At 40.7% G+C, this 27596-nt stretch overlaps 2 protein-coding genes across 4 annotated transcripts in view; both read left to right on the top strand.

Moving 5' to 3' along the window:
• Window positions 1–8515, top strand: part of LOC137997052 (uncharacterized) — a 42074-nt gene extending 33559 nt beyond the window's left edge. The window contains exons 16-19 of the mRNA XM_068842770.1: window positions 616–1282; window positions 2748–3122; window positions 3589–4000; window positions 5811–8515. Coding sequence (XP_068698871.1) covers window positions 616–1282; window positions 2748–3122; window positions 3589–4000; window positions 5811–6139 — 1783 coding nt within the window. The 3' untranslated portion in view covers window positions 6140–8515. The remainder of the gene's footprint in view (window positions 1–615; window positions 1283–2747; window positions 3123–3588; window positions 4001–5810) is intronic.
• Window positions 8516–14912: 6397 nt separating this feature from the next.
• The window catches only part of LOC137997051 (uncharacterized), a 32973-nt gene continuing 20289 nt past the window's right edge, over window positions 14913–27596 (top strand). The window contains exon 1 of one of the 3 annotated variants that reach the window (XM_068842769.1): window positions 14913–15059. Coding sequence is in view for 2 of the 3 variants with exons in the window: in XM_068842766.1 (XP_068698867.1) it covers window positions 21857–21939 (83 nt within the window). In the remaining variant the exon portion in view is untranslated. Of the gene's footprint in view, window positions 15060–21760; window positions 21940–25121; window positions 25379–27596 lie in introns of those variants that run through there. The other 2 variants (XM_068842766.1, XM_068842768.1) reach the window with 2 other exon arrangements.

Here is a 27596-nt window from a genome sequence, read left to right as displayed (position 1 = left end):
CACTGTAAACTGAAATGAACAATGAAAGTAAATCAAGTCAAATGTCGGTTTGAGGAGAGGGGAAACCGGAGTACCCGGAGAAAACCTCTCGGTGCAGAGTAGAGAACCAACAAACTCAACCCACATATGACGCCGAGTCTGGGAATCGAACCCGGGCCACATTGGTGGGAGGCGAGTGCTCTCACCACTGCGCCATCCCTGCACCCAATGCATCTAATGACATCTAATTACCTGCATTTCTGGACATATCTAATGAACTAGCTTGATAGAGCGAGTTTCAATCGAGTGTCGTAAAACCAAAACCAAAGTAATTACTTTGGCCAATCAAAGAGGACGAAGACAATCCAGTAAACCAATCAAAACACGAAGTAATTACACGTAGCCGACACAAAGCGCGGGAAAATGTGCACACGCGAGCCATGATTGGTTTTGGTTTTACTTCTGATTGGTTGAAAAAGTGGCGCGAGAACATTCAACCAATCACTGAGTGAAGTAATGCAAAACCAAAGCAATTCGCTAATTACTTTCGATACTCGATTGAAATCGCTCTAGGGAAACAAAGCAGTTTACATTTTTATCTTTTGACCTCAACCCATGTGTTATTGTAATTATCAGGTGCGAACAGCAATGCTCGGAAGGCTACTTTGGCAAAAACTGCAGCCAGCGTTGCAAGTGTCAGAACAGTTACGCTTGTAATTTCACCGATGGATCGTGCACCTGCAAACCGGGCTACTACGGTGAATACTGTCAATACGCATGCCCTGCGAATCGTTATGGTGTCAACTGCAACAGCACGTGCCATTGTGTTGCTTCTAATACGATATCGTGTGACAAGGCTGACGGAACGTGTCTTTGCGCAAAAGGATACACAGGAGTCTTCTGCGAAAGTGTTTGCCCCGAGGGATCTTTCGGTCACGGCTGCCTCAGAAATTGCCCCTGCCAGAACGGTGCTGTGTGCGATCACGTGAACGGCGCGTGCACCTGCACTGCCGGGTTCAAAGGCCAAAACTGCGACCTTGCGTGTCCGGAGGGGTTTTTTGGAGTGAACTGCGCACGAAAGTGCATTTGTCGTAATGGAGCAAACTGTAGTCGCTTCACTAGCGAGTGCTATTGTCCCCCTGGGTATGAAGGTAACCAGTGCGAGTATGAATGCTCTAGTGGAAGGTTCGGCCTTCATTGTAACAACATCTGTGACTGTAACCTTCATAACAACAACGGATGCGACCCCATAACTGGCACCTGCATTTGTAAACTTGGCTTCACAGGACCCAGATGTGATCAGGTAAACGTCACGTTAATGTGTGTTGAAACAAGATCTCGTGAGCTGGGAGTCTACAACTCCCATTTCTCCAGTTTCTCAGACCGTCTATAATTAGTTTGCTTTCTATATTTAGAACAGCTTTCCCGTCAAAAATTGCTCTTTGAGCCAATCAACGCACGATGTCTCCGTTTTCGTAACATACGGTTGAATAAAGCTGGAAAAAAGGACATTGATCTAAAAAGTCTAAGAAAACGATCACTCAAAGTATGGGACAAGTTGTTCGTTCCTAGTTAAGAACTCTTGGTGTTAGTTGCTTTTTTAGGTGAATCTTGTCCAATGTCATGCAGACAACATCGTGAAATGCTCAAAATTGGCCTCGTCGGCAATAGAGTCCATTTAATAGTCATAGCAACTTTATTCATCTAACTCAATGAAAGGGAAGGATACCAGAGGTTATCCCTGTCGAGGGTATCCGCCCGCACCCGGATGTAATTGACTGAGAGTCGATTTTGATGAGGGAGGAAAAACGGAGTACCCGGAGAAAAATCCACGGAGTCAGATTGATGAGATCGACTGAAACTCAGCCCACTTGTGACCCGATGCCAGGGTTGACTCTGGGTCACAGAGGTGGGAGACGCGTTGATAACCGCTGAACCACTTTGACTCCCATTGTTTTCTCTTAAGTGTCGCTTGTAGCAGTTTTATTTTTAGTTAAAAAAAAACGATCGCGATTTGACATATGCGCGCTGGAAGCGGATCCGCTTCCTAAGTGCTTTACAACAGAACAGATCATAGGCGAGGTTTCTTTATTTGTTTTACAATAAAGAATTGACGAATTTCCTCGCGCATTCGGCTAAAATTCTTGGCGTCGGTTGTGCATCCACACTTTTATAAAGCACACTGTTTTAACCAATCAGAGCGCGCGTTATATCGATACTTTATTATAATATCTATTGTTTCCTTCTCCAATCACAGACCGCGTTTGGAAAGCGACAGGGTCTGACCCCAGAGATTCAGCTTTTCGTTTACGTGAATCGGCAAACAGCGGGCTGCTGTTCTTGTTTTAACTTGCCTCTTCTCGATGTCTCTTGGTAACAGGAAAGAAATCAAGTAAAATCGAATGCGTTTACATGATTTTTCGCAGAACACAAATTTCATCCTGACTTTTGCCGTTTGTTGTAAGCGCGAAGCTAAAGCTCGCTGATAACTCGAGTTTATATTTTGAATCAATGCCTTTTAGAGATCACCGTCGTCTTTGCTTCAACTCGCTAACATCACAGAGCACTAAACTGGAAAATTCGTTTCAGCACTAAACATGCACATTAGGTTTTGAGGTCGAGAGTGTCTGTTTAGAACGAAAATTAATTTTCGTTCAGTCGAGATCAGGTGTGAACAGAACTCGGTTGAACTGTTCAACAGTGTGGTAATTTAAGTTAATTATAAGAGCTTGTAAATAGATACCTTTGTCGTGGTTCTGTTTCAACAGCCTTGTGAAGACGGTTATTACGGCAAGAACTGCGAGAATCCATGTCCTGTGTGTTCGAGACACGTGATTGGTCCGTGCATGAAGACCCATGGCAACTGCTCATGCTCTCCTGGTTACCAAGGTTACCAATGCTTGGATGGCTGTCCGCTCGAGCGGTACGGCCTGCACTGTGAGATGTTGTGCAAGTGTCCTGTACATGAACTCTGTCACCAGATTTATGGTGTTTGCTTGGATATTTCCCGTGGAAAGTTTTCTTTGATTGTTGACGACACCATAGAGGAACTCGGTGATATGGTGAGACGAAGAAACATTGAACGAGGGCTGGAGAGATTGATGGATCTTTATTTTGACGAAGGTTTCCCATCCGAGATACAGGTAATGGAAATAAATAGTGACCAGTTTACTTCTGGAAGTCGCTGAGAATTTTATCATATACATTCTGAGATATGCGCATTGGTCGTCACATTTGAAAAAAATCACTTGAAATCATTGAATGACGAACTGTTCTCCAATGCACTTAGTTTAAATTTTGAAGCCTATGGGCTGGTTTGTGGTTTTAATTGCAACATATAGACAGCACATGAAGCATTTTTTTGTTCTGACTTTCTGCTTTTATTCCTGCAAGAGCTTGACCTGTTCCTTTGAAAGACCCGGTCTTATCTTCGTTTAATGTTATATTATTGTGGCCAATCACAACATGACCAGCCAATCGGTGAACTACTGGGAACTTTAAACCCTTGCATGCAATTGCGAGTTAGAAATGCTTTTGCTTATGCTTACGATTGGTGAAGAAATTGCCGTACCACTTCTGCCTAATTGCCAATGTTTCCTGATCACGCAGGGTAAGGCGACGACTTCTTCTTCTGAGGGAGCTCCGCTGGGACAGTCACGCCTGGACATGTTGGACGGAGACAACGGGACATCCGTGAAAACTGAAAACTCCGCGGGTCACTCAAATGAAGATGGCGGTAATCGTGGACCAATTCCCGCAACATCCAAACACATTTTCATGGTGCGCTTGCTGGAAAAGCATGTGGTAACTAAAGAGGATAACGAGGAGGCCACGCGATTGGTGTGCGTGCTAATCGATAATTTCACTGTAGTCGATGGACATTATGTGGACGAGGTACTTTCCAGAGTGTCCGACTGGGACATCTCGTCCACACTTACGGTGGAATATTATTCTGGAAAGTTGCGCAAGAACAGGACAGGTTCCACTATGAAGATGTCTCATATTGTTGGCATCTCTGTCGGTGAGTGCAAAGAGGATTGCTAGATCAGGAGTTTTGGCTTGTTGTTTGTTTGTTTGCGTACTTTGGTTTTCGTACCTTTCGCAAAATTTACGAGTACGTCAACATTTAAAGTGATCTCTTTCAGTTGATGACTGATGACGGGTTGGCTAATTAAAGGCGCTTTCCTTTTGTCAGAACTGGCCCGCCAGACCCGTCAGTTGACAAAGAAAATGCAACGATTTGAAAGAGCACTTGCATAATAATCCCTCGCATTATTCTGGAAGAGTATATTTGCAGAGTTAGTCCTTCCAAATTTACGGTGTAGCCCGTCAGTTCTGTCAAGTGGCCTGACTGAAAACGCCGAAAATCTGGTTTTAGAAATGTGGTGATAAAGAGAAAATTAATCACCGCAATGGAGATTTCCACGCTGACGCTTGAAAAGTCACCTCAAAAATCTTTCTTACGATGGTTACTTTTACCCTTCTCAACTCGTTTCATAAAACCTGTTTCAGTAGCGCCAATTTTATTGACGATCCATAGTTTCCAACTACATGGTATAAGAAAACAACAGAAATACATGCTTAATGAACGAATGAACATGTAAACATGAGACGCTGCGAGAGCAAAAGACCTGACAGTACTTAACTATTAGTCCTCAAGTAAACAACCAGCACGAAAAGACGTGATCTGGCTTGAATTAACGACCTATTGACAGGCTCCAGTTAGCTTGCATCCAAAATGGCGAACACAACGATAGGTGGATCCAGTCTATGCCGAGCTCGAAGGGCGCGAAACAAAGCACTTGTTCGTATTTCACTCCCAGTGGATACTACACTATAGTTTCATTAGAAACTAAACCCTTCGTTCGTCTGTTAGAGCGGTTTTCAATTGAGTGTCGAAAGTAATTAGCGAATTGCATTTGTATTGCATTACTTCATTCAGTGATTAGTTCAAAGTTCTGCCATTTTGTCAACCAATCAGAAGTGAAACCAAAACCAATCGTGGCTTCCGCGTGCACATTTTCCCGCGCTTTGTGTCGGCTTCGTGTAATTACTTCGAGTTTTGATTGGTGTACTGGATTGTCTCCGTCCTCTTTGATTGGTCAAAGTAATTACTTTGGTTTTGGTTTTACGACACTCGATTGAAACTCGCTCTTTGCATACCATATAAGCCTCTTGGTGTTGATAGTAATTCACCAATGGTTAGCGCTAACCCTGCTTTGAGTAACTGTCCCCTTGGCGGCTAGATGAATGCCTGGATCTCTGACTAACTGAGCTACTGGGTCAGCTACTGGATGGGTGTCTGGCTTGTTTAGCTGACCGGTCGACCGTCAGGTCTGGTGTCACACACTGGCGAGCTTGCGGACCGACCAAAACCATCTTACGTATGTACTGACTGATAAAATAGACGACCTTAACAAGTCTTCGCTTACCGACTGACACAATTACTTATCCTTCGTTAGAAAATGAAATTCAGTACTATACATTAGCCAAGTATCTATTTAACCTCGAATTCCAGATACCAATAAAACATGCTAATATCTCCGACAATAAAGTCCTAGTATTGAATAAGGCTGACTGAATCAAATGAGAGTCGATAGTACAGCAGTCAGTATCAAATGTGATTCTAGAAATTGCAGACTTTAGGGATTATTTTGAAAATACTTGGGAGGGAGTTTCATAACTACTGCTGCCATGGTAAGCATGAGAATGCAGCCCAACCTTGGTGGTATTGACCTTAGGCAGTGTACGTATGCTAAAGTCCCGTAAATTGATAGTTCCATCACGATTAGTAAATGAATTTTGCTTTTTACTGCTTTTAATTCAAACAGGTGTTTTCCTCATTTTGGTGGCAATCGTTCTGTTTGCGCTCATATGCCGAAGATGCAAGCGGAAATTTGGCCAGGCAGGGTACAAGAAAGGCAACACAAAAGATCAAGCAGAATTTGAGCTTCAACCATGGATTAGCCGTAATACAGGCTACTTACTGGCGTTTGATAACCCTTACTATGATGTATTGGCTGCTATGGGTCTGGACGATGATATTGAAGAAGACTACTACAACCCATTGTATGACGATGCGAGCTTGTACAGTGACAGTGGTGAGAACACCAGCGAGGATGGCTGTCACAAGGATCTCATTTCCATGGTATTACGGTGATGAACACGTTCTACTTGTTGATGCACTAAAAGTGAGGTAACATGCCTGTATATCGACAGAAGAACAGAGAAAAGAACAGATGTCAACTCGCTCATAGCGGTGAAACAGACGATGCACATGCGAAGTGCAATCCAAACATGTCTTTTATTTGTTCCGCAAGAACACTGAATGCACAAGAATTAAGACGGTCTTTGCGCGATATATTGTCTTTTTGCGCGCTAGAGTAAGTGGCAAGGATACCAGTATGGCGAAAAAGGCGAAAGAACAATTATTTTAACAAAATCTTGCAATTGCTCGCTATTTTTTTAGGTATTTTTTAACACTATAGATTTGCTTTTTTATGTTCTTATATTTTCAGACCCATTAAGGTGACTCAAACCGGTTTCCACACTTGAAGGAAACGGAGGTGTCGCGAGAATCGCGACCTCAGGAGGGGTGGGGTGGGGACACACTGCGCTACGGTGTAAAAATTCGCGCGGGGTGGGGGGGGGTGGGGCGGGAGAAAATATAATTTAAGCAATTTTGGTAACCCTAGGTTAAATGTTTTCAAAAAGTCATATTATACGTGCGGCTAACATCTATGGACCTTGTTCCCCGCTCTCTGCAAAACAACAACGTGAAATTACCAAAAACGTTTTCTAAGCAACGTGACCGTACAACATTTGAGATTTTTATACTTCCAGTTCCTTACTTCATCGTGATTAATTTTAGAAACGAACACAAAATGGGCGCCGACTCCTGATTCTGTGGCCGTGTGAGCCTGAGCCCTAGAGGCGCCTATGCCATTCTTTGATTGCACCAGACGTAACGGCAGCCATGTTGATGGAAAGAACAATAATGAAAAACAGGAGCCCGTGAGTAGAAGCGAACAAGTCCCATATATTCCTGTCACGACGTTTTCACAGACCGATTTATTTTAAGATTGACTTTCCCGCGAATGAGACTTCCGCAGGAGCCCGATGACCAATCACAAGAAACTAACTTGGTGTCATAGTGCTAACGAACAGGAACTGGAATAGATCGGTCTGTAAAAATGCCGTGACATAGGCTTGGTATGGGAATTGTTCCCTCCTAGTCATGGACTCCTGCGAAAACGTCTTTTGGGAGTTTGACTCTATCATTATGCAAAACGTGAGCTACATATTTCTATTGTTTTGGCATCAACGTGGCGGTCTTATCACGTGAGTTCAATCAAAGAATTATATTTTAGAGGTGTTATCTTCCTTTGCATCTGTCGTTGCTCTGACAGTCTAGGCAGTGGGTGCCCTATGGCCTTTTGTTCGCCCATTACGCCAATCCCCCTATACATTTGTTTCAAGGCTTTCGAAACGCAGTGGCGAGAACAAATCCAGCCGGCCATCCAAGCTTTCCCACATTAGACAAATTTCTAGTCTCCAAAGAATCTGTGGTGCTGCGTCGGTGGGAGAGTGAAACAAGAAAATTTGGTTTTATCGAACGTGTTGATAAAGGTCGAATTACCACCGTGAACGATTTGGAAAGCTGACGTTTCGAGCGGTAGGCCACCGTCAGAGCGAATTTGCGTTGACGAAGGGCTAACGCTCGAAACGTCAGCTTTCCGAATCGTTCACGGTGGTAATTACGACCTTTATCAACACGTTTGCTAAAACCAAATTTTCTTGTTTCCCACATTAGAACTGACAGCAACAACAAAGTTTATGACCTAAAACTGAACATGAAGATTACCTCACCGACTTTTAGTTCTTAAAATCATTTCGTTAGAGATGTATTTACTTCGATAATTGGGGAACATAAAATAAGGTATAATCGTATCGTAAAATCACAAGTACGTAGTAGAAGCCCGCTTTTATTCCATCGAAATACCATGAAAATCAAGCGAGATTGAAATCTATCCTGCCAAAAAAGCAACGCGGTCAAAATATAAAATCAACCTTTGTTGTCATGTTTATGCTTTCTTAGGAGTGATTCGTAATTAGACCGCGAGCGGTCGTCCTTTGTTCCTCATAGCCAAGCGTGGCACGCGAACAGTTAAAATTATACACATTACTGGCAAAAAAGGAGGAGAGATTGGGGCGAGAAAGGAAAAACATACTGCTACTGCCTCGCTCGGGCTCCGCCCTCGTTCCTCGCGCGCGTCATCGAATTTTACTGTGACGCAAAAGAAAAATAAGAGACTGCTCGCAGTCTATTCGTAATAGACTTAATTAAGAGCAAGTTTTATGCACTCTTAATCCACAGAGAGGCAATTTAATTGGTGTATTTCGGTACGTGTCACTACAACTTTACTTACTATTCACCCGTGTTTTGTATTTTTAACTTCTTTCTCTGTGTTTTTCGTTATTTATCGTATTTTAGGATATGTTAGTATTGATAAATATAATCGGCCTCTTTACAGCTTGTTGCCGAGAGTTTATGCGCCAAATGGGCTCTCCACCCATCAACCATGGAAAGCGAGCTGTTTGTCTATGCAAACTGCTTAGTGAGGCCACATAACGAAAATTTTCGAGCAAAGACTAATGGAATAATGAACGCTCGATTATTCCTCTTCAACTCCCGAAATTGCTTCTTCTCTTGGGGCATGGAGATTGTTTTCGCACTCTGGACCTTTATTGCAAATCGCTCATCATCGGACTTCACGGTAAAGTCGACAGAAGGCCTCGATCGCGGAGTGATCACTGGGCTCTGAGGTTTCAAGTTTCCTGCCTTGCCATAATTTAATTAAGGCATGATCACAAACCAGCCCAAATCGCCTCAAATGGACAAAGAACTCAACGGAGTAAAGCAAAAATAAGATTACCTTATTTATTTTCTTTGCTTTAAGTTAAGATTAGCCGATTTTTTTTCAGTATTTTTGTGTTTCCCAAAAAATAAAATCCTTATAAATCGGAGGGATTGTAAACAAAGCACTCGAATTCTGAGTATTGACTGCCTGTGATAGCACGGGAAAAATCGTGTGATTACTTACATGAGAATTTTGAGATGGGAAGAGCAGCATATCGACACAGTAGTCAACGGGGCAAATAGGATATTAGGTTTACTAAGACAGAATTTTTGGTTTTGTGATGGTAATGTAAAAACTACTCTTTGTAAAACTGTGGTTAGGCCATTGGAAGCTTGAATGTGCATCTCCAGTTTGGGACCCCCATTGCAAATGTGACAAAAAAAGGCTTGAAGGAGTACAAAGAGCAGCTGCACGGTTTTGTAACAGTGATTATGGCTACACTTCAAGTGTTAGCAGTATGTTAGATACTCTCGGTCTCGAGCCTTTAGAAAAGAGATGAAGGATCTCGCGACTGTTGATCATGTATGAAATGATCCATGGCTTCATAGACATGAATGTCCAGCAACTACACTCAATAAAGGTAAAAGGTTAAGTCTGCTAAGGATCCAAGTGGCCCAACACGCAGGAGCTTATCCACGGTTTCCGTACTATGAAGCGACTAGGAGTATTTCTACTCCCCCCTGGATGGGATGCTAGTCCATCTCAGCATTAAATTTGCCGGTACCCATTTATACACCTGGGTGGAGAGAGGCACCGTGAGAGTATAGTGTCTTGCCCAGGAAGACAACACAATGTCCCCTGCCAGGACCAGAACCCGGACCACTCGATCATGAGTCGAGCACACTAACCATGAGGCCACCGCGCCTCCCACTACAAACTGATGTTTTTAAACACTCATTTTTCCCAAGAACCTCCAGACTGGACGCAACTCCCGGCTGAAGTAGCTACTACTCAGTCGTTCATGGGGTTCAAGGAGAAAGTTTCAGCTTTGTTGTGAGCTAACCCAGTAAAATACGTTTTCGGTTATGCATGTTGCATTTATATGTATATTGTTTATATTTTATTCATATACTATGTTATAATTTTGTTGGTGTGATGCCTCATCGGCTTTACTAACTCAATAAAGGTGAAGAATTCGCTTAGCCACCCACAAGTACCACGCCCAAATTGTGCCACCCAAGGCTCCCACTTGATAGGGTATCTTTGACCAATCAGAATGCTTGGTTTGTTACCTCTTTTTGCACTATAATGTGTTACCAGGAAAATCTATTATTCCAAAGGAAGTCGCTATTTCATTATTCCGCCCTACAAAATTTCCGTTATCTCATTCCATTGTTCCTCTATGGCTTGGCGGCTTCGACCTAACGGCTTACCAGCCTGACAGAGTGACAATTTTTTTTAAGCTGATTCAAAAAGGACCATCTCCGAGTTGCTCTTTATCTAGGTTTTGAAGTGAGTCTTGGTGCTCAACTATTGTAAGGGAAATGAGTTTGATTTGCATAAGAATACGTAACTCATTTCCGTTGCTGTTAAGCCGCTAGTTGCAACAGGACTCGCTTTGAAACTGAGGCATGCAGCAACTCGGAAATGGGCTAAAACGATGCCAGGCTGTTAGGCTGCTAGTTTCAACGGCCGTGTCAACTTCGAAGCCATTGGAAATCAATCAATCAATCAATTTTAATTTAAACTCACACAAACATTAATTTACAGTGTTGGAAAAAGAAAAATAGAATATACATACGAATATTTACAAATTAAATATTGAAGAAGATACATAGTACTGATGAAATATTACAATTGTGATTAAGAAGTAAAATGTTAGGGGAAAAGAAGAAAGGATAAATGGTAAACAAACAGTTTTAATACAAGGTTGATTGTGAAGAGTTTGGGACACCTAAATAGCTTATGGAACTAATCGAGTAGGTGCCCCAAATGAATCCCTTTTTCCAGCACTTGAATTGGGAAAATTTAATCTACGTATCTCTCTGTACAACCGCCATATGCGCATGCCTTGCTTCGTTCCTTTGTTGCTTGTTGGTTCCAGTTTGTTGGGAATTCCGGCTGAGATCAGATTTTTTCTTTGGGGAGAGGTCTCTAAACGACCGTTATTCCAGTCCACTTGGTCAGAATCATGGTCGAGTGATTTTTTCAGTATTCAGGGGTGCTAGTAGCATAGGATGTGGGGTTCTGAGGCCGGCGAATGATGTGAATCAAGCAATCAATCCGCATCCCTAGCCCCTCAACCTTCACCCTAGTCTCCAACCCAAACCTCTACCCTACCCCTTACCTCACTTAAGGTGATTCCCTGGTTTTGCATTGCGCAACCCTACTGCGCATAATTTCTTGCGCCATTGGTGCGCGCATTAGAACGGGCACATTGATATAAAACGGCGGGTTTCATTGACGCCAAGCTTAATCCGTCAAGAAATGGCTATTTTGTCGGCTAAAATGTATGGTCAGTTTTTTGGCAATTTCGTAAAATTTTACGGAAGGACCCCTTACGAGTCCAACAGCCCACACTCGAGTTAAATCTATTTTGGACTTTAAGTACTGACAAAGGCATTCAGATTACTTTTTCGGTTACGTACGTGAATTAACCATAGAACGACACTAGGCTCTGCATTATGTCGGGGATTACATTTATAAAATTGACCTAAATTTGTCCAACATTAGCTAACATTGGGGATGCTCGGCTATTGTCAAAGTGGCTTAAATGTGAAGAGTCTACGTTACAGTAGAAACACTTCAATTTCTGGTCAAGGTTATGTTGAATCTGCTCCACTCTTGCATTCTTGTGAGGCGAATTCTATTTAAAGTTAATTAAAAACAGATTGTCATCATAGTTGTACGTACCGAGAATAAAACGTTTGTGTCTGAAGTGTCCGATGTCAGTATCTGTTACAGATTATAGAGTGGTTTGCCATTGAGTGTCGTAAAACAAAAGCAAAGCATTTATCTAGCCAATCAATATAGACGTAAACAGCGTAAGGACCCAATCAGAAGTCGAATCAAATATATGTAACCGGCGCCAAAGTGCGGGAAAATGGGTACAAGTAGGTCCGGGGCATTTGGATTGGTTTCTCTTCTCGAATGACTGAGGAAATGACGCAAATATCGCAAGTAAATCAGAGAGGGGAGTAATGAAAAGCTAGTGAAAAGGCGTATAATCTTCGGCACTCAATTTAAAACTGCTCTATCACTTACGTCATTTAAATAACAGTTATGACTTTGCACATGCGTAATGCACTAGCTTTACCCCGGGCTCGGTGAAGTATACTTTTCGTTATCTGTAGTTTGATTCATTTTGCGATGATGGTGTATGTGCCTTTAGAAGATTTTGAATACAACTAAAGTAATACCCCACCGCTCCCGTACACTTCACCGTTCCCTTAACTCGCTGTAGGAGCGACAAAAAATTGAAGAGGCCAATGATTGAAGGTCGAGGATTCGAAACCCGGTCCGACCAAGAAACATAGTCTTAAAATAACTGATAAGATCATGCTGGCTGGGTGCTCAACATTTGCTTCAGTTCAGATGATCGCTGCATTGACCCGTGTTATGGTCTGTCCAAAGGGGGTTGTCAATTAATTAAGATATGAATCTCTCTCTCCCCTCAATATTTAACAATGAATCCATTCGCGCTTGTTGGATATGATGGTAAATAGCCAACGAGGCACGTAGAGCCCAGTTGGCTATAACCAGTCTCATATCCAACAAACGCGAATGGAATAATTGTTTTATTAAATTCCTTACCAAAAATTTGGAAGTGCGAAATACGAACAAAAAAAGCGTGAAAATCCGAGCGAAATCGAAAAAAAATGATATAAATGAGATAATGTGCAATACCTTGAGGTCAGACATGCAGACTCACCACAAAAACATTTCTTACCTTTTCGCATACTTCTAAACGTCGGAATTGATCCAAACTTACCACAATTTTTTTTTTCTGTTTTGGCTTTATTCAGAGAGAAATTTCGCTTTCCAGCGAAATAAAGTTTAGCTTGGCAACGCTTAGCGCAATCATTTACCATATTAGGTCAAACTAAGGTATATGAGCTGATAACCGAGATTGAGTGAACCAATCAGGGCACGTGAAATGCATTATCTGAGGTTGAGAATTTAATAAGCGGTTTTATTCCACAGTGACAAAATCATTAGCTTCATTTGATTTGATTCATTAGATTCAATTAATGTTTGAAGGTATTTTGCGATTTAAAGTTAAGATTATTTTTAAACAAAAAAGTGGGTGAAGGAGGGAGGTGAAGAAAGTCTGGGGGAAGGAGAAAATTGAAGATTTGAAGGTGATTGAAAACATTAAGATTGAAATTTTCAAAATAGTTTACAGCCGGACATCAGACAGTCTAGTAGCAAGTCAAGGTGTTCCTGTGCCCGTTAGTGGCATTACTTTATTTTCAGTCCCCTTTTCACAAGGAACCAAGTCAGGAATGCAACATTCACAGATTCAAGGTTATGACGGCTGTGTACGCAACTTGATTAGCTAGCTACCTGAAACGAGCAAACAAACGAACAAAGCAAAACGAAAAGAACATTGAACTTGAAAGGGCTTCGAGCCCTTGACCTTTTCGTGATCTTGCTCTTATAACTAGAAGGAATCCTGTTCTTTCGAATGGGTCCCCAAGAGAAAAAACATGTTTCTTTGGAGCAATTTCAAGACGCTGATTTATGGCTAAGGCTTGGCCTGTTGTGCTAATATATGTTTGGCGTAATTGGAAGAAACGAGCGTACATTTTGCAAAACAAGCATTGCCTTAGCATAATTAGAAGATTTTCACACTTTATAATGCATTAATGTCTCGGGAAAGGAAAATGAGGTGTCCCCGGAAAAATAAAAGTGTCGCGCCGCTATTTTTCTGTATAGGGTCAAACTATGTATCACATTAAAGCTAATAGATTATAGATTAAATTAATTGAATAAAGTTGAAGTCTTTTGATATTTAATATTGCCTTTTAGTTGTGAGGCCTCTAATGCACATGTCATCGGCTTGCCCCAGGGGTAGGATCCCGGGCCAACCAGGGAAATATGTCGGGGAATACAAGAGGATGGACACGACATCGAAGAGAAGGGGGTAGGAGAATTCAAAATTTATCATTTCGCGGACGGCAACCAGAGGGATATCTTGGGGATTTATCCCTTTACTCAAACCGTTAATATCGGTAATATCTAGTGGTGAAACGAGGAGTACGAGCTTGTTTTCGCCTCTTTGTGCGCGTCTTCGAGTCGCAGAATTTCTACAGATAGTGGCCTTGAGAGGAGATGCCTCTCTTTGGGATTTGGACCGTGAGGGTCAGTACGCAGCTATTACAACGGCTCTCGGAATTGGTTTAGAAAACAATGGACACAATTCAAAGAACGATACAAAAGATACAATGGACCCTAACTCTAAAAACGATAGAGCTGCGTCCTAAAGGGATCCAATGAAATTAGAGGTGGTAAAGAGCTGCGTCCTACCTCGACCGTGAGTCAGCAAGGGGAGTCTCAAGATCGACAGAATCGGAGAGGACGGTAAGTGCGGCTCTCTACTGGGTCGTAGATGATTCTCAGAAGAGACTTAGTATCATTTATTACTAATTTTTTTCATGATTTAGATGATATTGATGACATTATTTGTAGTTTGCATTATTCATGTTTGTGCTTGAGTGAATGTATGGTGTGTGTTGCAGTCGGCAGCGGAAGGCCCTGAGACGTGCAAATTTTTAACCTCACAAGCTGACTTATCTGCGAAGTGGACATTTAAATGTGATCTTGTAAAGAATTTTAGCTTCAATATAGGAGTACAGTTTGACAATAGTTGTTTTTTAATTTTGTTTTTAGGTTCATGATCCGCTGTGTCCTTGAAGACTGCAGACTATCCCACATATAACTAATCCCATCCCGTATCCCGCCTACAAAACGGAGCATATCCCGGTCTCGCTTGTTCATATCTCACATCCCGCCTCGATTTTAAGCCCCATCCCGTATCCCGCCAAACCTATATTGGGCCCTCTTCACTTGTCTGTGACGTAAGCGACCCCAAAAGCAGCAGACGACGCTCAGTGTCAGATTATTTGAAATTCATCGCCTCAACCCAGGAAATTAGACGAAACTAAGGAATTTGGAAGTGTTGTTCTTAACAACTGGAACTGCAATCCGCCATAACAGGTAAAGCTATTCTCTCTATTTTAGCCAGACTAAACGATATGTCTCTTCGCTTTCGCCTCTAGAAAGTATTCAAACTGGAAAAGTCCTCTCTTTGGAATGAGTATCTTCTGCTTTATCTTGCCTTTTATCCGGTCCTTGTAATGGAAGTTCCTACTCGATAGCAGATTCCTTTTAATTTCATTGCTGATCGTGTCACTTTCGATTCCCAAAGTAGTAAATAAAGTTCAGTAAAAGCCAAGCGCTTAATTACGGTTGGTCGGGTATCTGATGTCTTTGGCGCCAAGCGGTTTGCTGACATTTGGAGGCAGTTTCCCTAAAGGCTCAGTCAAATTCATAGCAAAATTTCTCATTTCTCACACACGGATGTAAGACTGCCCAACTACGCGCCAGCTGCTGCAAACTCAAAAGCCTTGAGGGCAACGAGAGCAAAATTTATGCTATTTTCAATCAAATGCCATCCATCCAGTCGCATCCTAAATACGACATTATTTCAGAGTTGTTAGTTTCGATTTGTTTGTGAAGTAATCAACCCTAAGATAGAGTTGTTTCAATATATAGTGGATAGTGGAAGGAAAGACGAGAACCTACTTATTTGGAACCACACATCCGCCAGCAGTTAAACTGAGTTCCATGATAGCTGTTAAAGTTTACCATGAGTATAAACTATATGCCTCACTTTCGTTTCTAGAAGATATTCAAACCGGAAAAATCGTTTTTTGGGAATAAATCAGTTGTCTATGGCTTTCGTTTTGTCCGGTCGGTGTAAGCTCTATTTACGTAGATTTTCCCTCTCTTAGTCGCCGGCGGCATTGCAAGCCGAGATAACACATTCTTCACGAAATTAATTCTGAATGTTCCAGAAGCAATTGTGAGACGCTCATCAAAATATGCGGTCAATGAACCAATCAATCAACCTTTATTTAACCTGTTGTCGCTGAATTATGAAATATATATCGGATGGGTTGAGTTCTCAAGTAACTTTTAAGGTCTTTTGGAACAGAGAACTTTTCAGTTAAATGCATTTTACTACTGAGTTTAACCAGAGGTGATCAATTGATTCGAGTGGTAAATTTTCCCTGATTCGTCGATCAGAAGTTCCAGAAGTCCTATACAATTCTTATTAATTAAAATCAAAGGCCACAACAGGGATTGATATACATCTTTGGTAGTTTAACGGTTATCCACCCTTAAATATGAACCATGAATAAGAGATTGCATTTCTAGCAGTTTTCATTTCATTCAGTTTTGCATAGTTACATTCGGTTCCCAAAATACCGAAACAACAGCCAAGTTCTTAGTGACGGTTGGTTGGGTATCTGATGCTTTTTGAGCTAAACGATTCGTTAACAGTAAACACAGTTTCTTTATCGCACATTTTGGAAAAAAATCACCAAAGACTAGGACGGAAAATATATAGTTCAACGAGACTTACTTGAAGTCGAAGTTTGACTGAGATTCTATGTAGCCATTGGTCTGGAGCTAAGGAGTCAGGTGAGATATGCTCGCGAAGCCCGAGTGTGGTTGCCAGGGAGGGCCCCAGCCACTAGAAGGAGGGCACCTGACGCCTTAGCTCCAGACCAATGGCTACATAGAATCTGAGTCAAACTTCGACTTCAGATAAGTTTCGTTTAACTATATATTCTATTTCGCCATTGGTCAATGTCACTAAGGAGTCACGTGAGACTTTAAAGCATCATGCTTATGAACAAGTACAAGGCAATAACTCAAAAAATTATTAATGATCATAATGTGAACAGGAGAGTAAGTACAAAAGCACGTGAAAACAAAAAAGGTGCAGAACCACAATGGCATATAACAAACTATAATCTAAGACATTGGTGTGTGATAACTAGTACAATTATGTGATGTGTGGAAATCAGTAGCTCATCACCAAAGTTCTTCTCTAGAGGTATAACTGGCTTGTTATAGTAGCAAAAGTTTGGACATTTGACCACCCGGCTGCATTTAAGATTGTGTCTACGGGAACATTCTTGCTAAAGGCGGCAGACGCAGAAGCCGCCCTCGTGCTATGAGCGCTGAAGAGCTGGATATCGATGCCTGACTTGGTCATAACAGCTCTCAAGCAACGCCCAATAGTGTCAATGGATGCCGCCTTATGAGGCTTGTCCCGTAGGTAATCATTAACTGATCGCAGACCCCCCTCAGGGTAGAGGTTAAGGTTAAATAAACCTTAAGATGTGTCACTATGCACAGATCATCAGAGGGTGTGTATTCACGAAACTCTAATGTAGTTGTAAGTTTGCCCGGTCGAGTCGTTTTTAAAGGGGATGTAATCTGAAAAGTACATTTGGCATCTGTTAGGGTCATAGATTTCACCGAAAGTGCTTTAAGAGTTTGTAGACGTTAACCACTGAGTAAAGCAAGTAGCATTGTAACTTTCAGGGTCAAGTCCTTAAGTTTGGGAGTAGAGTCTAGAGTTCCCAATTTTCTAACATGTTGAGAACAACTGAGACATCCCATATCTCCTTATAACGTGGGAGCGCCTTTCGTAGCTCGAAGACTCCCTTCAAGAAAGGCGTTACTAAGGGGAGGTAAGATACATAAGGTTGAAGCTGGAAATTTATCCGTGATGCAAAAAGGTCAATGGTTAGACAAACACCAAGTTCATAGACAGACTCACGAAAATTTTTGGGGTTTCGAGTCCACTCCAACTGAGGTTGAGACATTCGTGACTGTCTGTCTGCTTCAGCATTACTGACACCTAGAATGTGTGCAGCTGTAACCCATACGTTGTGAGAGAAGCACAACAACCAAATTTCTTTGGCAAGTGCATTCCTGTCAGGGCAGCTACTTGTACCCATGTGGTTTATATCAACCATGGCAGTAGTGTTGTCAGTCATTATCTTAACATGTTTACCGATAATTCTCTTGACAAACACTTTGAGGGCTAAGTATATACTGTAAGAAGCTCTAAGTAGTTAATATGGTGTTTGGCTTCTGAATCAGTCCAAAGTCTTCCTGTGCTCACACTACCCAGCGAACACCCCGAACCCTTTGTTGATGCATCACTTGAAAGGGTAAGCTCTGGTTGTCCATGATAAACAAAATTATAGGTAGATGCAGAAGAAGTGATCCACCACTTTAGCTCAGAACGACACTTTTCGGAAAGAGACATGGTTGAGTCAACATTGCCCTTATAATCAATTTTTGAGTAGACTTGGTGGGATGGACAATAAAACCCAGGGAAATGAACATGCGTACTGAGGCAACAACATTTGCTACGCAGTCACCATAGTCTGTACCTTGCAAATATGAGTTATCAATGTAAGGGGAAGAGAGGTGTCCCTGTTAGAAGTACAGAATAAACTGGCTTGAGTAGTTTAGTAAACTTCCGAGGACAAAAGGAGAGACCATTAGGAAAACATGTGAATTGAAAGAGGGTGTGGCCTCATTTGAATTTCAAGTACTTTTGATGTCCCTTTGCAATGGGAAATGAATAGTAGGCCTCTTTGAGGTCAATTGAGGCCATGGTGAGCAATTTTATATTCAATTCTTACTTGCATGCATATATATTATTTAGCTTTTATATGCATTATCGTTTGTTAAATTCTTGTAAAGTTATGCAGTTGTAATGCGCAGCTGATCATTCTCATGTTAAGCTGCGCACAATAAGTTCACAAATTATTATTATTATTATTATTATTATTATTATTATTATTATTATTATTATTATTATTATTATTATTATTATGTGTAGCTGGGTCTCATGAGGCGAATAGCACTCTCAAATGTTTCCATCTTAAAATGACTGTCTTCCACATGTTTGTTCAAGTTCTTTAGATTTAAAATCATTCTATAGGTCCTATCTTTTTGGGGGCAAACAAAAATTGGGGAAGTAAATTCCCCTGGTTCGGGAGTTGTTGTAACAATCACACCCTTTTCTAGTAATATATGGATTTCTGAGTCGATAATCGATCTCTCCTTGTCACTAAAGATAGCCCCATTAGGGCGTGTAGATTGAACAAGCTTTGAGCAAAACTCAGCATGTTGGCCTGAAACCATATGGAGGATCTCCTTCTGGGATAAAGAAATCTGTCAATCATTCGATAACCGTTGCAAGAATGATTGCAATGTGCAAGATGAACTCGCTTTTCGGTAATGTTTATTTGCTGTTAGCTTTGAAACAATCCATTTCAGTTCATTCTGAATCTGTGGTTACGCCCTCTGTGTATCACCTCGAGAACGTGACCAGTTATGTTTGCGGAGTAGGAACATTCGCGGTGTCAGCAGCCACTTGCCCTGGGACCGATACCATCCAGACCGATGACGTGAAGGGCCAGCTTTGTTTTAGGTCAGTAGAGCCGTCAGTCTTGAAAGCGAGTGACACGTCTTGAACTATTTTCCCAGGGACATATACAAAACATGGACCCCAGGTCCATGAATCACCCCTGTGGACCCGGTCCATGAACCCCTTCATGGATCTGGTCCATGGACTACCCCTGTGGACCACCCCTCATTTTATAAAGTTGCAAGCAGAAAAATCTTTAGACGAAGGAGAGAAGTGATCCTCGCACTTTTCTGGACAATTTAAGCAGGAGTCTCTTAGAGGAACCTGAAAGCATTCAGGTGGCTCCACAACCTCGCTGCCAGGGTCTCTCGGGTAACCGGTTACAAGAGAGATCCTGGGAACGAGGAACTAAGCTATGAAGAGCAGGTCGATTTGTCAGGCCCATTCGTCCCGGTGAAGGACTCAATGAATGAAATGAAAGCAATGTATATTTGAAGAGCGGGTTATAGACGAATCCCTTTGGAGCCACCAAATGGGTGGTATATAGGTGTTTATAGGAGACAATAGCCCGTAACTACAATCCGGTTCAAAGGACTTTGCGACACTTGTCAAATTTTGGGCGAAAAGTAGAGAATTTACTGTACATGAACATCACGTGTTCTTCTTTCGCTGCCCTTTTCGAACCCCCCTTCCCCCCCAGACAATGTTGAAACATGCGAGCGATCGATGAACTAATCTTGATTTCGGAAACCGTGAAAAATCAACATTGTAATGGGGGGAGGGGGGAGAGCGGGAATTGTCCCAACAGTTTTGACCAGGATTGTACTAGCGAACAACAGCCTTATATTCCTGTCACGGCGTTTTCATAGACCGCAATGTATTTTTGGATTGAATTTTCCGCGAATTAGACTCCCGCAAGAGCCCGATGACCAATCATAAGAAACTAACTTGACGTCATAGCGTTACCAAACCGGACACCAAACCCGTTACATTAATTTTGTGATTCTAATTAATTTGCTTCTTCTTTGAACCAGGAACCAAATTCTGTACCAAGGATAACATAAAAGTGAACACTTGTTATCAAAAAGATGGCCCAAAAACACTAATTACACATAGAAAATCAATCACCTGCAATAGTAGACACGTTGTACCTGCTTTCATCTTTGAAGAGCTTAAAAGCAGAATGTTTTTTTGAAAAACAAGAGAAAATAGGCATGTGCCTTAAGATAGGCACTTGCACCCTGTGTAGACTATTTTGGATCTAACCGCAATTAAATAGCATTAACAAAACGAATTTAACCGAGATTCAATCAATACGCCATGTGTCTCATTTTTATAACACAACTGCTCATGTCTTCCTACAATATAGGTCCGCAACGTATACTGCATTCCTCCTTCTTTGAAAAACACGTTGATTCAAACAGAATGTAACAAAACGAAATCTAAACACCTAAATGCATCAAAATGTCGAACGTCTTTTGTAGCCGAATAGATAATCAGAACTCACTCGGAAATAAAATCCAAAACATCAACAAACAGTCCAGTCAAGTATGAGATCCATAAATGCTTTATTCTGGGTTAAGCCCGATGCATCCCAGAACATAATCGTGATATCTATATGGCACTTTCCTAACTCTAGAAGGACGTAAGGAAGAAATAGAATTACTCTGCCAAGGCAGATCTGCCTGTTTGCACTCTGGTGGGTTAACCTTCTAAGATGGTCTGTTGCTCGTGTCTGCGGGTACTTTTAACGCTTGACTTTCCAGGTTAGCTGCCAGATCTCTGTCTCCAATAGTATCTGATGATTCAGCCTTGGGTTTAAGATCCTCACGCTCCAGATACCTTTTGACATGGGTTACATTTCGTCGGTACAGTACACCATCAGCCTCAACGAGAATACTGTTTTCATTTTTCTGAACAACTGTAAAAGGTACTTGTTTGAATGGTGTTGACAACTTATTGTCTCTCTCCTGTCTGAGTAACACTTTTTCACCTTTCTGAATGTCCTATTGCAGTCCGCATACATCTTGCCTTTCTCCTTCCTCTCACTGTCGCGGTCTCTGACTTCATCTTCACAGGTAAACTCCTGAAGCTGTGGTAACTTGATTCTAATCTTCCGGCCAAACAAAAATTCTGCAGGGCTAACCCCAGTTGTTGAATGCGGTGTACTGCGATACATCATCAAGAAACAAGGAAAGCCACGAGTGACTAACATCTTGGACATTAGTGATACAATCTTCTCAGCGATTATTGACTTAGTAAATTCCATCTCAAAGAATCTGCTGTAGTAGTCAACTACAACAAAAATGTAATTGCCAAAAGGCAGTGGGCCCAGCAGGTCAGCGGCTAGATGTTGCCAGGGCGCTGAAGGAAACTCTGTAGGTGTGATCGGTTCAGGTTTTAAGGGTTGCGAGACTAGGTGACAACCATGGCAAGTCTTACATGTTTTCTCTGTGTCCTTGTCAATTCCCGGCCACCACAATTTACTTCTCAATCGTTGTTTCATTGCCACGATGCCAGGATGATCTTCATTTGTTAACTCCAGAACATGACTCCGAAGTTCTTTTGGTACTACAATTCAAGTTCCACGAAGAACAAGCGTTCCAATGGCACACAATTCACTTTCCATAGGTAAGTACTCTTTAAATTCAATGCCATGCCATCTCCCACTTAAAAGAAATTCTCGTACACTTTGCAGTTCTGGATCATTCTTTGAGGCGCTGTCAATTTCACAAGTTGTTAAGGCAACGGGGCGGGACTCTTGGGCTACCCACTTCATATACTCATCTGTCTAGGTTTTCCCTTTTGAATTTGACGTTGGATGCCACAGGCGTGATAAGGAAACTGCAATGTTCTTAGATCCTCACCGTCCTGGAATGTATTTGACTGAAAACTTGTCTAAAATACTGTCTTCTCTGTTTTCCCCTTCAGTAGATAACTGCAGTAAATTAATTTGAGGTCCCAGCCTCAACACACCTAGAGCAATAGCTGTCTCCTGCCCCAGAAGGGCATGTCCCTAACTCTCTATAACAACAAGTTCGACCTCATTTAAGAGCCATTTTCCGAGAAAATCGAAAATCGCAACACACTCGTAAAAAAATCGATTCTTTTTTTCTTTTGCCAAAACATCCCTTTTAGTGACCTAATTCAAGAAAAAATAGTTTTGGGTTCAAGCGATTCATTGTACGGGAGAAATAACAAAAAGTTTGAAAAATCGATTTATTGCTGGTTTTTCGCGCTTAAAAACAACAGAATCCGACCTCAACTTCGAGAAAACAGTGAACGCATAAGAAACAACCCCTAACATCGAAACTTCAGTCGAATATTATTTCGTTCTTAATCTTTAAAGCCCTAAAAGAAAATTTGAAGAAATAAGTTTTTTACATTTACAATCGACAAGTTTAAAAAGGACATATTTGTATCTCTTGAAATGTTAGAAAATGAAAGCTAACTTTAACTGTTGAAAAAAGCCCTCTGGTATATGCCGCTTCCTAGTAAAACCCATATAGAATAAAGCCTTGGCTATTAATGTAAATTACGGGAAAGTTTTAGCTCTGGAAATTAAATACAGTCCTGACACTGGAGTAAGCAATTTGAGAATTTCATTTAATAAAATGTATGCAAATTAGACGGCCCGCTGAAGGAATTCATACTAAACGCAAAGTTTAGTGCAAAAGGACTACTTACTGTTGCTTGTAACATGTTTTTAAAGTGAAAATGTTATTTCTAGCTTTCAGCTGTGTTGGTGAGAGCCGTAAATAACTTTTTTATATGACGACTGAAAAACGTTTGTTCAGCCACATTGCCGCAGCGAAATCATTGAGATCGCAACTTCGAACTGAAACTGTCATCGCTTGATGAAACTCCGTTACCACAATGGTAAAATAGTTTTCTTCAGGGGGAAAAAGCAGAATTAAAATGCATTCGAAAGCCACCACAAGGTCTTATGACTTCTACTGACCCACGAATCAGTTACATATGCCAAGGTCACGTTCTGGCAAACTGTCACGAAATACTCAATAGCTTCTGTTTTCGGTCTTTGTTTTGTTGGTAAAAAAATACATACACTTTTCACAGAACAGACCTTCTTGCTTTATTTGATTTATATATTTGTATTGGTCCAGACACATGCATATGCTGACTGGTTGTAAAAGACATTCATCACAGTTTTTGATTCAGAGTGAAGGTATAATATTTCCCAAAATATTTCAAACACAAATGTTTCCTTGACAATTGAATTAACTGCCGGAAATTCATTCAGATAAGACTTTAACAGAAATCTTACGAAAGGGGCGAATAGCACGCTAGCTCGTTAGTATAGTTTGAGGAAAAAGAACTCCCACCAACGAATTCATCTGCAAATCCATCCAGCCTAAATAGCTAGCACTTTGATTCTTTTGGCGACTCAAGACTTTCAGCTAATATAATAATTACTAACGGGCGTTTGGGGTCTTGTGAAACCAGTGGTATTTTGTGCAACCGATTGAAGATAACAAAATTGTTATTCATGTCTCCGTGACCGTTCTCTCAAGCGTGATGGCAAAGAGCGTGGATATGTTCTGAACATTTCCCCTTCAAAAAGTGACAAGAAAGGCAAACGGTTGCAGGTAAGAGAGAGAATGTTTCATTAAAAAGAAAAAAAAACTAATTGTCAGCCAAAAGTAGCTCTGATAAAATTTCTTTCATTTCATGTTCTTTTACAGATTGAATTTGGTGATTTGATACCGGTCGATGCAAAGAATGTAGCATTATTAGCGTGTGCCGTTTGCAGCAAATAGAACTATTTGCAGATTTCAATGGGAGTACCGATGTTCATGTTTGTTCGCTCGGTTTTACTTGTGCTATAGTTCTCAGACAATTAAGAGCCAAGTTTGTGGCTAACGACAGAGAGCAGAATTAATTTTGCCTCAGTATTGACATATTTCTCTGTTGGTTTGCAGATAGATAGTTAGATACCCTGCGAGCAGAGGCCCTTCGATCTTCCTAGATAAGTCGGGAAGAGGAAGGAACCTCTGCCAGCCGCCTCGACTTTCTTTGATTTGCCGCTCATCCAAAGAAATGGATGAGTCAGTCCAGTTTCAACTTGCCAAACCTGTTTTTTTTATTTGTGCGCATGATCAATCGCCACGCGTCATCGATATTTTTTAAATTTACAACAGCGTGACAATTTTTAAACTGTCTAAATTCCCATGAGAATTTTTCCGTATGTCGGTTACAGAAGCTAGTTTACCAGAATTGAGAAACCTATTAATTTTTTCAGTAAAAATTAAAATGGCAATTTAAAAACTTGAACTATCTTGAGGAAATGATTCCTTGGTTGTCGTGTGTTTGCCAGAGTTGTTCGAAAATATCCGTTACTGTTTGTTTTGGTTTTGTGGTTTTGCGGTTACTAGTCAGGCGTGACTGACTCCCGAATACGTTACGTTTGAATTTTTAACGCATGCTCAACACGAAATGTCGAGGCGGCTGGCAGAGGTTCCTTCCTCTTCCCGACTTATCTAGGAAGATCGAAGGGCCTCTGCTCGCAGGGTAATAGTTAGATAGATATACCTTTATTTAAACACGATAATGTTTAAAGCTGTAAGCTTATGGGGTCGTGCAACGACTGGAGGGACTAACCGTAGCTTTCTATTTATCATAATACTGTACATAAAAATTACATTTCAATTAAAACAAGAGTGAGTAATAATTTAACGTCTTTCCGGGAAAAAAATGTTAGTCATCTTGGTGCAAACGTTCCACGAGCAGCTTTCCTACAGGGGGGCCTCAATCCGATACGCTGGCGTATCGGGTTTTGTAAGATTCGTAGCGTGTTTACTGGGGAGATATAGCCCCAGCTTCCCTGAAAATCTCGGCTTTCTAGCTTTCATTACGCCTACATGACGTCTATTCTAATTCAGGCAATTTGAGCCGATGCGATGACCAAATTTTCAATCGATCGCCGAGCTCTCGCGAAGCGGTTTTTCTAAAGTTTTTCAGCCAAAAAATTACACTACAGGCTTCGGAATAGATAAAGAAAAGGATTTGTGGTTCATTGGATGGGATTTCAAGCGTTAAAATCGCTGAAAAGGTAAGATTAATTATTTAGCGAAACAATTGCGTGTTTGTGAGCACATGTCCTTTGATCTCACAGAATTGTGTTTTTCCTCAAAATATTCGCTTGTTTTCGCTTTCGCTCGCACATATTTACCTTTATTACATGTCCAGTGAATAGTTTTATCCTCTGGGATGAATTTTCCGTCGAAAAATCGGTTATTTGGGTGGTTTTTTGCAAACAGATGTTCATTATTCGTAATGCGATCGCTTCCGTTGCCGTTAGCAACGGGTCGCAAAATTTGACTTGTCATCACCTTATCACATTACGCATTGATCGCTAATCCGATTATCTCAAAAAAATCCAAAAATATTCGTGCCTCATCAGTTTTCGGTCAAATTTATGTCCAAGAAAGCTGATAAAATGAAGAACATATCTGTCGGTCATTAAAAAATTCGTAATTGACCTTAAAATGGCCAAATTTGTGTTGAAAACTAATTTTAGACCATTTTAATGTTATTTTTGTTAAATTTTTTTTTTTTCAACTTTCGTTTTTATAAAATATTGTAGTTCTATGTTCAGAAATTATATGTTTTTGGAAAGCTTATTTTCATAGCTTTAAAATGATGTATTTTTTTCCTCCTAACTGAAAATACTTTTTGAGAAAAAAAACATTTTGTGATGGCTGACTTTGCCTGGAAATTCCTGGACATGCCTGTGTAGGAAAAGAGTCATAAACGAGGTTCATATGGTTTCTTTTACATGTCTATATAGTGAATTGTCTTCAAGCTTAGAATCTGAGTGTGTGAAATATCTCGTTTTTAGTCCGTGGGAGTTAAGTTCGTCCTTAGACAATAAAGTTGAAGCTCTTCACTTCAGGTAGTCTTGTTTTACTTTTGCCAAAAATGACGTTTGAAAATTCCGCCGTCATTTTTCTTGATCTTTTTTAAAAAATGACGTTGGAAATTTCGGCTGTCATTTTGCCTCATCTTCTGTGAGAAATGACGTTGGAAAATTCCGTCGTCATTTTGCTTTATCTAGCTTCTGTTAAAAACGACGTTGGAAATTTCCGTCGCCATTTTCTGTGATCTTCTATGAGAAGACGTTGGAAATTTCTGCTGTCATTTTGCGTGACTGTTTAGTCAAAAATTTGATAAAATTTGATAAATATTACAAAGTTGATAAGTGATCCGGAAAAATATTCTTTTTTCTTTCGAAATATTGCAAACTGGATAAATCATTGGGTAGAAAAATGGAGATTCATCAACAATATTTACGGTGTAGTGCCCAAACAGCACAGATTTGGAAAAAATGACGGCAAAACATATCATTTTTACCAGAATTGGACGGTTTTAGAATACGACGAAGTGTTTTAGAACGTGTTTATTGGTTTACGACCCCAAAAACTCTGCCATATAGACAGCGTAAAAACTTTGAGATCTGAGTGTTTGATTTCAGTGATCCATAAATTTGGCAAGCAAGTGTTAGAACGTTTTTTTTCCCTGATTTCTGTGATTTCCATTAACCCTAACCTAATACCATTGACATTCAAATAACGTATTCTGCTATGGATAATAGGCTTAAACAAGCCGTACAATCAATTTGTTAGGGTTGATACTAACAGAACACTTTTCTTTCATTTAAATTTAACAATGTTTTAAAACCAAAAATATACAAATTGGACTGATTGCGATTGGATTGATTCCACCCCTACTAAATTTCAACTTAAACTCAAGGAGGCTATGCATATAAATTGAGAAAAGCCTAATTTAAACCAACAAGTTCATCACGTCAACCTGACACTTACGCTTTAGGCTCTACATTCTTTTTAACACTCTGTAACTCACTCAAATATGTATTTCTTGTCACTTAATCATATTTAATTATGCATGTTTCGCCTAGTTGTTATATAGTCCTAACGGTTTTTCAAATATTTTGTAACTGACGATGATGTTTGTAACATCGAAACATGTTTTCGAAATTAAAAAATGTAACTTTCTTAAAGATAACAAATTGGACTATTATTAAGAAATTACAGATTAAAAGGTGGATTTTATGTTTAAGATAAAGGGGGTTACATTATAAGTAGCCTCCTTTGTCATAGATTCGCTATAAAAATAAACAAGACCAGGGAAGAAAGAAAATGGATACTAACAGAACGGAGGACACAAGGGAGTTGTTAAGACGCGCCAGCAGAGGCCCTTTGGCTCACACGTTCACAAGTTTAATTATTTTGTAATGTCTTGTCCCATTT

This window comes from Montipora foliosa, chromosome 3, assembly GCF_036669935.1.
Source record: "Montipora foliosa isolate CH-2021 chromosome 3, ASM3666993v2, whole genome shotgun sequence".
Taxonomy (NCBI): Eukaryota; Metazoa; Cnidaria; class Anthozoa; order Scleractinia; family Acroporidae; genus Montipora; species Montipora foliosa.
Note: the sequence above shows the minus strand (reverse complement) of the source record. Positions and strands in the feature narration are given on the sequence as shown.